General features: G+C 41.1%; 1 protein-coding gene across 5 annotated transcripts in view; it reads right to left on the bottom strand.

Moving 5' to 3' along the window:
- FNIP2 (folliculin interacting protein 2) overlaps positions 1 to 13,349 on the bottom strand; it is a 138,314-nt gene that overhangs the window by 30,362 nt on the left and 94,603 nt on the right. For all 5 annotated transcript variants that reach the window (XM_025874383.2, XM_025874385.2, XM_025874382.2 and 2 more), the window contains 5 exons: positions 12,351 to 12,480; positions 5,875 to 6,076; positions 5,462 to 5,550; positions 2,851 to 2,997; positions 2,569 to 2,735 (listed from right to left, as the gene is read on the bottom strand). In XM_025874383.2, coding sequence (XP_025730168.1) covers positions 2,569 to 2,735; positions 2,851 to 2,997; positions 5,462 to 5,550; positions 5,875 to 6,076; positions 12,351 to 12,480 — 735 coding nt within the window. The remainder of the gene's footprint in view (positions 1 to 2,568; positions 2,736 to 2,850; positions 2,998 to 5,461; positions 5,551 to 5,874; positions 6,077 to 12,350; positions 12,481 to 13,349) is intronic.

Raw genomic sequence — 13,349 nt, 5'->3', positions numbered from 1 at the left:
TGGATTGTCTGAGGCAGGGAGGACTGGAGACTTTCAATAATACTTGACCTACTGGGATACCTGGGTGGCTCAGGTGGTTAAGCGTTCTACTCTTGATTTCAGCTCAGATCATGATCCCAGGGTCATGAGACTGAGCCCTATGTTGGGCTTGGAGCTCAGTGGGGAGTCTGCTTGGGATTCTCTCTCCCTCTGCTCCTCCCCCTCCATTCATGAGTGAGTGTGCTCATGCTCTGTTTAATAAATAAATAAATAAAATCATTTAAAAAAAATAATACATGATCTACTACATGACTGTAAGCCCATGGGAAGGGACTTGGCCTTGTTATACTTAACACCGGGAATTAATGGCTCTCAATTAGTTAAATTTCAAATGAGAAGCATGTCTAATTATAAATACATTTATCTAATTAAGGGCAAACTGCTTAATTAACATTGTTTTTAAATCATTTTTTTTTTAAAGATTTTATTTATTTATTTGACAGAGAGAGAGACAGCGAGAAAGGGAACACAAGCAGGGGGAGTGGGAGAGGGAGAACCTGGCTTCCCGCGGAGCAGGGAGACAGATGTGGGGCTCGATCCCAGGACCCTGGGACCATGACCCGAGCCGAAGGCAGACGCTCAACCATCTGAGCCACCCAGGCGCCCCTTAACATTGTTTTTAAATGGGCGACCAGGCAGCATGAAACACCACGTTTCCTTAATATCAAGACCCCTTCCCTTTGCCACTTTATGATACTACATTTTTTTAAGACTGTCGTTCCAGGACGCCTGGGTGGCTCAGTTGGTTAAGCAACTGCCTTCGGCTCAGGTCATGATCCTGGAGTCCCAGGATCGAGTCCTGCATCGGGCTCCCTGCTCAGCAGGGAGTCTGCATCTCCCTCTGACCCTTACCCCTCTCATGTGCTCTCTCTCTCAAATAAATAAAAAAACCTTAAAAAAAAAAAAAAGACTATTGTTCCATAACAAGAACAACAATGCTCCGTTCTCCCCAAAACTGTATAACCCAGAGTGAGGCACGCTCTGAGTTCTTTTCTGAGCTCAGTACTGACTGGTTGTGTTAAATCTGTTCTTAACATCCATAAATTCTTTAATCAATTCATTTAACATGTACCTATTATCTCCCTATCTGTGAGACATGTTTTCTCTTTCTTACATGCAGGACACAAAGGCAAGACATCTTTATTATCTATAATATGAGGACAATAGTAATAGGTTTGGAATGAGAATCTAATTAGTTAACACACGTAAAAAGCACTAAAAACAATGCCTTGCTCACAGTGTCAGCTTTCATTATTGTTATTATAACACGCTGTTTTCTAAGATTAGAGTGCGCCTCCTAGTCTGTACTTCTGAAAGTGTCCTTTTAACATTTCTGCAAGGATGCTCTCCTTGAAAATCCCCTCCATCCCCTCACTCTGTCTCCTGGTGCCCCTCTAATGTCAGTATTTTCACCAGCAGTATAAATGACAAAAGTACTCTACACAGAACTAATTCCCACAGCAACCATGAACTACTATCATCCCATTTTACAGACGAAGAAACTGAGGCACACAGAGTTAAGGCAAACAGATTTAACACACAGTCTCCATGGAGACTGGATCTGATCTATGTAGTCGGGCTCCGGCTCCCATGCTCGTCCCCTTCATACCATACTGTCTCTCTCTTGCATCCTTCTACACACTCCTATCAAAGGAGTAGGCAGGATGTTTTGAGATCGTCTGAATACAAATCTGCCACCTCCGTATCCCTGGCATCTAGCACAGGATCTGGATCACAGTGAGTACCAAGTATAACTTTGTCACTCTGATGAGGGAGAGGTCCCACAGTAGACCTGTTCTGCACATGAAGCCAAATAGGCCACTTTGATGTCACAAGTCCCAAATTCCATAACCAACTATGCCAAAGCATTAGGCGATCCTATGCCATGCCTAAGTACGAAGCTGTAAGGAAACAGACACCACCAACTGATTGCAAGGAAGCAGTGTAGAGAAAGACAAGGTTCCTAACTTAATCTAAAATTATAAAGGTAGTAAAATTATAGTGCACTACTTTCTTTTTTCTATTTTTTTCCTATCGAGTCCATCCTGCAGAATAGTGGTTCTCAGCCAGGAGTGTCTTGCTGCCCAAGAACAACGTCTGGAGACATTTTTGACTGTCACAACTCTGAAGGGGGGTTTTCACCGGGAGCTGGTGAACAGAGGCCAGTGATGCTCCTAAACATCCCACAATGCACAAGTGCACAAGACAGTCCCCACCCCCACCTCCCACCCCACCCCCAAAGAATTATCTGGTCCAAACATCAATGATGCCAAGCTTAAGAAACGCTGCTGTGGGCTGAGTTGCCGCTGGTTAACTAATGCTTCAGCAGAGCCGAACAAAGCTGCCGGCAGCGGGAAGGAGAGGAACGTAGAGACTCATAACTAGAATCTGTGGGCCAATCTCCTACTCTCTGTCCGCCCAATGACAACTTCTGAATCACCGGGATGGAGAGCCAATATCCACAAAAAACTCGAGCATTTTCTCCATTCCATCCCATAGAGACTCTGAATAGCCAAATTAGGTACTAACCCAGCTGTGCCCAGAGAGGATTATATGGATGTGTTTTGGCCAGTGTGTTCACGGACTGAGAGGTGCGTTTCTCTGAGGCTTTAATGGGAGGGTGATCAACAGGCATGACGGTCGGGACCCAGGCCAGGTGGTAGGTTAACACTGCAGTCAGTAAGGCAGCAAAAAACCTTGGAGAAATGGAAGAAAACACGAGATGAGTCAATGCAGGAAGCAGCATGTCACGTGTAGCACATCCACTGGCCACAGAAGCTGCAGCCAAGGCCCCGGAGAGCTGACGCTTACTGGTTTTTGCTGATCTGTTCTATCAGAAGTGTAAACTCCTTGAGAAAGCGCTGGCAGAGCTGGGTTTTTTCCAAAGTGCTGGACATCATGGTAAGCCATACAGGTTCAGCTATCCTTGGAACAGAGTATAAGTTCCAGATCGTTCCTCTACAGAAAAGAGAAGGGATACACAAAACTGTCACAGATATCATTTTCGATATTCTCTGCATAAAGGAATAAAGAAGAAAACAATAATCTGAATCTATGCAGCCCTTAGGGATTCAAACAGTATATAAGTCAGGGATCAGCCAACTATGATCCACAAGCCAAATCTGACCACCACCTTTCTTGTAAATAACATTTTGTTGGAATGCAGCTATGCTCATCCGTCTACACATTATCTGTCGCTGCTTTTGTGAACGGCAAAGTTGAGGAGCTATGACAGAGGCCCTTTATAGAAAAGGTATACTAACCCTTGATATAAAATATTCATTTTTAAAGCAATTTATTTTCACAGTGCCTAGTACTGAACTTTATGGCTATCTTTTTTTAAGATTTTAATTATTTATTTGTCAGAGAAAGTGAGCGAGCACAAGCAGGGGGAGTGGGAGAGGGAGAAGCAGGCTCCCCGCTGAGCTGGGAGCCCGATGCGGGGCTAATGACCTGAGCCGAAGGCAGATGCTTAACCAACTGAGCCACCCAGGCGTCCCGACAGCTGTTTTTATAGTAAAGAAATAAAGGAAGAAAAAAGTATATGCTCTATCAAAAATGTGACCAAAGGCAGGCACCTGGGTGACTCAATTGGTTAAGCATCTGCCTTCAGCTCGGATCACGATCCCGGAGTCCCAGGATCAAGTCCCGCATAGGGCTCCCTGCTCGGCAGGGGAGCCTGCTTCTCCTTCTGATCCTTACCCCTCTCATGCTCTTTCTCTCTCAAATAAAATAAAATCTTTAAAAAATAAAATGTGACCAAAGACAACTCAACACTCCCAATTTCTAGTTGGTGCTTTAGTTCTCTAAACCAAAGCACTCTACTCATTTCAGATGGAAAAACTACATTAAGTGCCTCTTCTTCGCTCTAATATATACTGAGTTTTTATATGGACCTACAGAATCAAATTCTTAGAACTATAAGCTATTAGCAAAACTGACTAATACAGCTCTATCACTTTATAGATTCAGAAACAGGTCTAGAGAAATTAAGTTACTTGCATACAACATTGAACAAGGTCAGGATGAGACTTCAGGTCTCCCAACACCTGGTACCAAGGGCTCTATTGCAAGCTCATGACTCACAAGTGTTTTTCCAAAGAATACACTAACTTAGCTTAGGATCTCCACTGGAGAGTACATTCACTCCAAATAAAGAGAGCTGAGACATACTCTGACGTGATTTCTAGCCATGCGCCTAAAAGAATTGAGACACACTAGACTTCCACCTTGGCCAAAATACATTTGCCTAAGTTAGGTAGCAATGACAAGTGACAGTCACATGAACTGGGATTTATTTACAAAAACTAAGGTCTCCAACTGCTAACACTTTACTTTGTCACCATTTCTGGAGGGGAAGATTGCTGAAATGAGAATAAGACGTGTCTATGAACAAGTGAGGCTCTCTGGTTCTGTACTTTCAGATTCCTGACCTCTGAAAAATTAATACTTTCCTTAAACTAGCACAACTTCACACTATTTCTCAACTATATGACTTAGGTCTTAACGTTAACCACCAGATAATCACTGATGTGTTACCTGAGTACTTTATACATAACCCAGGGTTCAAAACTACTGGGGATTTTGCTCAAAGAAGCATTATAGAATTCACATTAAGCATCAAAAAAATGTTCAAAATTCTAAGAACTGTAAAATATTTTTATCCTTCAGCTACAGAATAACAGTTTAACTCATTAGCTCATGACCCATTTGGAATGTGATTCCACTCCCCATTGAAACTGGCTCAAAGAAATGGTGTGAGAACCCCAGCTCAGCACGGTGAAGGAGAACCCCATCCACTACACTACACCTTCTTACCCAGATATTAGGAGCAAAGACTATAGGAGCTCTAGAGTACAAAGATCATGAATGAAAAACTGACAGTGACGATACACCAGGGTGATCATACAATTTGGTGTTCAGACCAGAACACTTACGAGAGGACACTGGGTATAAGCAAGGATCATCCTCATCCTGGCAGACTGGAAGGTCTATATCCCTGACATATACACTCTCTCAGCTACGCTGTGGATAAACAGCCCTGAACCCATGTTTCCACATCTGTAAAATGGGGCTAGTTAACAGTGCTTACTCCTAAGGCTTTCGTGAGGATGACATGAAATAATGAACAGGCTTGTAATGAACACCTAAACATTAGTTTTCTCCATTCATCCTGTTAAAAGCAATCAAAGACTGGATGACAGGCAGCAGTGTGGATTACACGGTGCTGAGTGACCTAAACTTTTTGCTCTGGTTGGTCTTGATTTCCATCTTGAGGGAAGGAGTTGCTAAAGTGGGTAATAATTGCAGGCCCCGCAATTCTTCCAAGTGATGGTTTCTATGATCCCTAGATCCATGGCTGCTGCTGCTACCGCCATTTATCAATTTACCCTCTGGAATTTGCCAGACACTGTCAATGTACCTGAATTCTCCCAGAGCTTCCATCAGACGGCTGACATAGAACTGGACACGGAGACTTGATTCTGCTATCTTCCTGCAGGAGATCATGGCCTTTGTGGAAGAGAAAACAAACTAAATTACTCTCTGAGAAGAAATTCCTTTCTAACTGTCTACTACTGGGCTTTTATTAATAAAATAGTATTATAGCCAAAACATTCAGTGTGGTAATGACTTAAGGCATCAGGAAGCAGTGATCTCCTTTCCTAAAATACTCTAGTATCTGATATCTGATATCAACCTGCCTAAGGGTCTATTACTGTTGTGGATGATTTAACTTCTCTAAAAAAGTGATCGGATACATAAACGATGAGATGCTACCACCTTAAAGCCCCATAATCACTTCTCTATTTGACACTAGAACTACATTCTTATTACCTTCTCAATGGCACTCTTCAGCCTGTTCATGTGAGATTCAAACAGGGGAAAATGAGAAAAAAAGAAGTCCTGGAAATTCCTTTGTGCTTCTTCTTTCTCACACAGAGAGAAAATGATGCTTATAGCAATCTTCTTCCTCCGAACTATGGCTGGATTAGAACTGCACGTTTCTTCAGCCAGGCTGAATGTCTCATCCGTCGACCTGAAGGAAAAATAAGTTGGAAAAGTTGCCATGCATTAAAGAATCACACCGAGGATAAACTGTAATGCCAGGGGATGACATTCAGAAAGCAAACCCAGACCACTCAGAGTCTCAACCAAGAGTTTGTCTGCTTCCACTTCTTTCTCTTCTCTAATTCTCTGTCATGAAAAATGAAAACATCAACTTACCACATGGTATTTTCCAACATGAAAAGAAACTTAAATAAAACCTAAAAGTAACTTTAAATGCCCTCTTGTTAGACTCTTAGTCTTTTTCCCTTGGATTATTTTACATCAGACTGGTGGTATTTAGGGAGGGGGGAGACACATCTGGTCACTCAAAACACAGGCCCTTTGTTTTGGTTGATAGATACCAATAGATAGGAACTTTAGAAGGGAAATGATCCTGTGGTATTCTGTTTAACCAGTGCGTCATGTTTGGAAATTTACTGGTGGTTGAGGCTTACTTTCCCAAGGCTATTAAAACCATTAGATGAAGTAACTCCAGTAAATGCTCAGATTAAGCCATGCAATTGATTAAGCTCTCTGGGAAATCCCCCAAACAGAAAGACGTATCTCCCGTCTGGGTAGTCAAATTCTCAAAAAAAAAAACAAAAAAAAAAACACAAACAAAAAAAAAAAACCCTTAAGATTCCTTTGAGAGACTGTGCTTCTATGATAAGGGAGAATCATGAAGCCAGTAAATTATCAATATGTTCTCAATCTGTCTTAAGGGGTAAGACTCACAAATATGGCCTAACCCTGTCTCTTACTAAACTATTCTGAAAAACCAGCATTGACATAGCTGAAAAACCAGCTACCACATAGCTACTAACAGCAAAACTGAAAATAATCTTTTTTTGCACAAAGATACCCAAAGCAAAGTACGTAATACATTGCACATGAAAGCTCCTTGCCTGGCACACAGGAGGTATGCAATTAACTTTCTTTCTCTCACCAACTTTCATCATTTAGTCTGGTATCTCTGCCGAATATGGGAGGGTACTGCTTCCTCTGTTTTCTTTACCATAAATTACCACAAAACAATTACTTACGCTTGGCAGAGTTCAAGGCAGTTGGCCTTTATACTCCTGATCTTAAACTTATTTGGTGCTCTACTACTCACAGCCTATAATGTTCCTGTGATTTCAAACATCTTGATATCTCTGAAAACATGCATACATCAAACATTTTATGGTCAGGCAAGCCATTTTATTTTGAAGGAAAGGAGACAGACATCTTGTTCTAAGCTCAGAAAGGATACGCCATTGTTTCTCTCAACTTGAAGCAAGATCCCCAAGATGTAGATGTAGTTGATAAATCAGAAACAGGCTCTCACTAACAGACAAGTCACTGACAGGACATGATCTTCAGGTGCTGTTGTAAAGGCTGTGCATTCTAATAAATCATCAACTGTGTTTTCCGAAAAATTCCTAGATCCTAATCATCTGCTCATCAGAAAAAAAATCTTGAGCCTCTCTTAAGACTTTTACTTAATTTCATACAGTGAAATTTCATATGGTAAATACTCTTCTTTTCCAAAGTACCTGTACTATAACTTTGTTTTTTGCACCAGTTTATTTTTATTTTATAAAGGAACCTCTGAGCCAACACTTTCTTGTAACCCTTTTGTTGTCTGGCATCTCCTATTTCTCTTCTTTTTCAAAAGTAAAATGACTGTTTCAGTCCACTCATCTTCAGCCAATGTGGTCCTTAATAATGAAACTGTAATAAACACTTAACCCTAAGCAGGTTTCTGCATCATCTTCATCTCTCTTATAAACAATAGCCAACTGTCTTAATGTAGCAGAGGGCGCCACCTACTGCATTTCTGAAAAATTTCCATAGCTACAATAGCGTGGAGAGCTCTTATTTGCTTCGCTGTTCTCTCTACTGAATTCCAAAGCAACTGAGCTTCATTCTGTAGTCTTGGATCAACCACACAAACTGGAATAAATCAGTTCACACAGTACTGTGATTATATTTTTAAATTATTCCACAATGAAAGAACATTTCAGAATGTTTTAAAACATTTGAGTATGCACCCAATACTACAATGTCTCATCCTCAAGTCACCATGTAGAGGTATACAGGCCTTTTTGCAAATGTGGAAACTGAGGCAGAGTGATTCATCAACTTGCTTTAGGAACAGAAAGTTTCCTAGTGACAATGTTGGAGCTAGAACCCAGGGTTTCTGTCTTCTAAGCTAGGCTCATTTCCTGGATTTTGGAAAGGAGCAGGGACTCTGCCCCATGTCTGATCCATCTGCTGGTCTTCATGCCATCAGGTGCATCCTGCCAGCTGGAGCACTGAGAGGAAACAGCTGGGAGCAATCACATCAGCTGACAGGACTCTGAGTCAGGGAAAGACCCCTGCAACGCACTTAAGTTTTCTCCTTACAAAAAAGTCAAATAGAATTTTGTTGACACTTATGAATAAGCATTTACATACATTACTTTTACCTCAAGATAATAAAGCAAAAAGTAGGATTTTTTAAGTACATCGCAAGGATCTATAATTGATATCAGGACTGCTTAGTCTAATTGTTTTTGTCAGCTTTGCAACTTAATCTGAATCTACATATTAGGACATAGGAAACTGCCATTTTTGTAGGTCAGAACAAACCCGCCGCAACTTTATATGGCTGTTCAATTTTAATATCTTGGTCCTTTAGGGTTTCCGTCACCTCACTAAGAAATGAAATCTCTGCAGTTTCTCTTCTATTACAGGTGATACTTCCCCACCAGCTGGTAAATGCCCAGGCCTGACTCCCCATCCAGCAACCAAAACTTACCACCCGGCACAGCAGGGGGCCTGGAGACAGGAGTATCCAATGTGGAATCAACTGTTAAGGATTGTGAAATCATCCTTTTCACCTTAACTCCCTTAGGGATTTTTTGATTACTGTGTATTTTCTCTCAAAGCCAGAGGCAATCATATTTTTGGTACCCACACTGTTCTCCTGTCTGGCATAAAAAATTAGTTTTCCTACCTACATACCTGCCAAAAGTAAGAGATCAACTGCAACATCTTTAAATGAAGGTATCTTCACAGGAATAGTGATCAATTCAAAATGTCAGCCACACTTAACGTTCTCTGTGTGCCAGCTTCATGGGTGTGAGACCCTACTCATACAGAGCCCTGTTCCCAGATGGGCCCCAGGCTTGATTTAATGTTTTGCAGTTGCCATGTTGAATTCTTAGTAATTTTATCTTTCAGCCTGTATTCTGGAAGTGAAGTCTGATGGGAGAATGAAGCATGTGAGTGAGCAGTGAAGACACCAGGCTGCAGAGTGCACAGTGGGCTCAGGCCTAAGGGCATGCAACCCAGACTCTGAGCAACTGGCTAGGCAGTCAGGCACATAGCCACACGTCTGAAAGTCCAGGGTGTCAGGAGGCCCCAAGGAGGCAAGGCTGGGACCTGAGCCCAGACTGGTGGCTGGGATAGCGGCAGCAGTGACCACAGCCACAGGAGAGCGGTAGGACCTGGGTAGTGCCGTGACCCATGGTGCGAGGCCAGCTTACCCATCCATCACTGGAACCTGTCCCTATAGAGTGTGCATAAATATTTAACTCTCTGACCCAAGCCCCAAGACAGTAGATTATCACAAAGAGCCTACAGTGGACATTGCAATAAAGCATATCCGGGAATAATCACAATTCTTCAGTTTATCATCTCTAGTTTTGAAAACTATTGCAACATTGCAAAGCAAGTATCTACAGGTATAGAAACAAGTTAAATGTAAAGACTGTTGCACTGGACAGAAAAAAAAACCTCACTATTTTCACATGAAGCTTCAGATAAACAAATTATTAAGGAAATCCACTCTAAAATTAATTTTCCTTGTAATTGAAGATGCAGTGATAGAATGTAAAAACAGGCATTTTGAATTATATACAACTCATGAAGACACTTTCAGTTGCTTGTAAGACCTCCATGAGTTACAGAAAATGTCAGAGGAGACATTAAAATAACTTTGTATAAATTTACATTTAAAATTAAATTCAGTCTTACACAAAATGGATTTGTGTGAAGAATTAAATCTTTTTAGAAAAACTGTTCCATAAGAATCATCAGATCTAGATGTACTGAAATTTATATTTTGAAAGTTTGTCAGAAACTTAATCCAATGTTTTCATAACCCATAAAGTTCCAGTAATGATTACAACAGCAGAAAGATCTTTCTCAAAAAATTGTCAAAAATTACTTGCCATCTGGCATTTGCCAAGAGTGATTAATGCTGCTTTCAATTATATCAGCTGAAAGCAAAGTTGCTAAAAAGTATAAATTTTGATAACCTAACAAATGAAGATAGGAGAGTCAGAAGTCTTATGATGAAATCAAGATATAGCATTACTTATTATATTATGTAAAATTATACCAATATTATTTCTTGCAATTTATAAGTTTATGTTTTATTCATATTTCACTATTATTCCTATTACATTTTGTTAAGTAAAATATTTTTTAAAGGAAAAGCTTTACATTTTAGTACCTTTAATAGCACTTTTCCCCACTTTCTGAACAAAGGGGCTCTGCATTTTCATTTTTGAACCAAAGATACTTATTTTACGTGTAAGTTTAATAGAGATTCATTAGTTGCCAAAGCCAGATCTCAATTCAAATTAGAGTTCTGAAGAATTTTCAGAGGAGTGGGATGAAGAATACTATTCAACTCTGGATTTAAACCTGAAGGGATAGGGGCGCCTGGGTGGCTCAGTCATTAAGCGTCTGCCTTCGGCTCAGGTCATGATCCCAGGGTCCTGGGATTGAGCCCCGCATCGGGCTCCCTGCTCAGCAGAGAGTCTGCTTCTCCCTTTCCCTCTGCCTGCTGCTCTGCCTACCTGTGCTCTCTTTCTGTCAAATAAATAAATAAAAATCTTTAAAAACAAAAAACCTGAAGGGATGGAAAAACACTTTTAGTAAAGAGATGTCTAAAGGGGAAGGCTTCTACAACCCATCATTCTCTTCAATCACAGAAGCTGTTGTAAGGACAGTGAGAATGGTGGGATGCCTGCTCCTGACGACTGCAGTTAACGGCAACGAGAATGGTAGCTGGTGCTCGTACGATGATCATAGTGCAGATGAGGAAGCAACACTCTGAATGCAGATAATTCGCTGTCACGTACACCTAATGAGTGGCAGAGCTGGGACCTGTCTTCACACCAAATTCCAAGCTCTTAACCATTCCACTCAAAGTCCACCAACCACAGAGCAGTTCCTCAGTGAGTGAAGCAGCTCCATTTTTTTCTCTTGGTCAAGCTTGCTAGGACTGTGAGAACAAGAGAAGAGAGGCAAGCAGCCTGACATATGCTACAACACATGCCCTGACCCTCGTCTCTCAGCTTGTCCTTTAAGCACCACCTCTCCCATGAAGGGCTCTCCAGTTCCCCACCTGACCACCAGCCAGTGTTCTCTCCCTCCTCTGAGTCCCAAAGCACTTGATGCCCTGCCCACAGCATTTAGAGTTTAACCTCTTTATGCCATTATTTATGTGCATATGGTCTTCCCCACTAGTCAATAAACTGTACTAATGGTCCACAGATGCAGGTGTGTATCTGAAACATCTTTACATCCTCATGGACCCCTACACACGGTGATTACTAGCTGACTCACTAAATCAAACAATTGACACGTGAATCTTTATAGGTATGAGCTATGTTAATTCCCTTTTAAGGTTTTGGGTTATAGGGAAAAGGAGGTGGAAGCTACTGATGTAACATCATATTAAGCCAAAACGTATATTTTGCAAAACAATTAAACTTTAGATCTAAAATTCAACTGCAATGAAAGCAGAACATACCTCGATGCCATCTTTATAATCAGATTCATGACCATTTTGTTTAAGAATTTAAGTTTTATGAAAAGAGTATGTCACAATCCTTGAGTTCTTATGTTTTCAAAGACCATGTTGGTGTCACAGTAAGCCAAGGAAGAGATTTACTCCACCCTTCTAACTCATGAGAGCTACGTCTGGAAGGGAGCCAATTCAAAGAGAGAGCGTGCTCATTTTAAATTAACACCAAAATCTAGCTCACACATGGCACAATGACCCAGATGTTTCCCAGTGTCTTCCAAACCAGACTGGTTTTCAGCTTGATATTTATTGTTTTTTATAAAAATTCTAACTTACCCATTTTCAGCCTAAGCTGAAGCTAATCCAGCAGTTTAAGGTTTTGTTTTTTGTTTTCCACTGACAACAGGTGAGCACTGCCAGTTCGTTCAAGCGGTCTACAACCAGCACCTTTCTCATCAAGAGCAAACTTGCAACTCACCTCCTTGGAATGATGCCATTTTCCAAACTTGTTGTCTGACTTCGAAGCCAGCGGCGCTGGTAACTGCTGGAAGAGGATGTAGAGGAGCTTGGAGATGGAAAAGGTGTAATCAAAAGGCTGCTTAGTGAGGCTGTGAGGAAGAAAAGTTGAGGTAAATGAATCCTCACATAGCCACACAAAAACTTTCGTGCCAAGTGACCTAAATTTTCAGGTTCTACCAGACATAGCCAGCAGGGGGAGACTATAACTTCTCTCTTATAAAGACTTCTGTACCGCAAAGAAAACATCCTTTAAAAAGGAAAATAAATTTTAAAAATAGGGATTACAGACATACCAAATGCATCAATTATCAGGCCCTACATTACAAAGGCAGCGTAATTATCACTCACTTAACCAGAATGCAGATTTCTGATAAAAATGGTCCACATAGCAGTAACTGTTCATATTGTTAAGGGATAAGTAATGTCATACACAATGTTTATTTACACATTTTCTCCTCTTTACTACTTCACTCTTATTCCTATTTTGAAGTGAATTCTAGCCAAGTAAGTAGTTCCCCCACAGAATATCCTCTCTCCTATCCCCTATCTCCAAATACACAATACTTACCCTCCCCTCCAGCAACCAGCTCCCCCACTAACCCATCACCACTCCCTTGGCTGTGAAAAAGCAATCTCTAGTCTTAAATATATTTTTCTGCTTGGATTACTTATTTGCCTCAGGGCCTCTCTCTGCTTCTTTCTGCTATATAGTATTAGATGCCTCCGCTTGGGCTCTCAGTGTGAGCTGACCTGCCAGCCCAGACTTCTCTAACAGGCAGGGAGGGACTGGTCCCTTTCAGGGTAGGCAAAGGGATTCTTACAAATCAGACCTGCTTGACAGATGTCTACTAGTTTGGAAGAATGAAAGAAGGAGACAGACTTTTTTCCTTTTACTTTCCTCAGGCTAAGGAATTAGATACTGAAATGTCACTCAGTCCAGTGGAAAATGAAATGGGGT

This window comes from Callorhinus ursinus, unplaced genomic scaffold, assembly GCF_003265705.2.
Source record: "Callorhinus ursinus isolate GAN/ISIS: 27379988/994484 unplaced genomic scaffold, GSC_fseal_2.0 scaffold4, whole genome shotgun sequence".
Classification (NCBI taxonomy): Eukaryota; Metazoa; Chordata; class Mammalia; order Carnivora; family Otariidae; genus Callorhinus; species Callorhinus ursinus.
The sequence above is the reverse complement of the archived record's forward strand: the minus strand, read 5'-3'. Positions and strand labels throughout refer to the sequence as shown.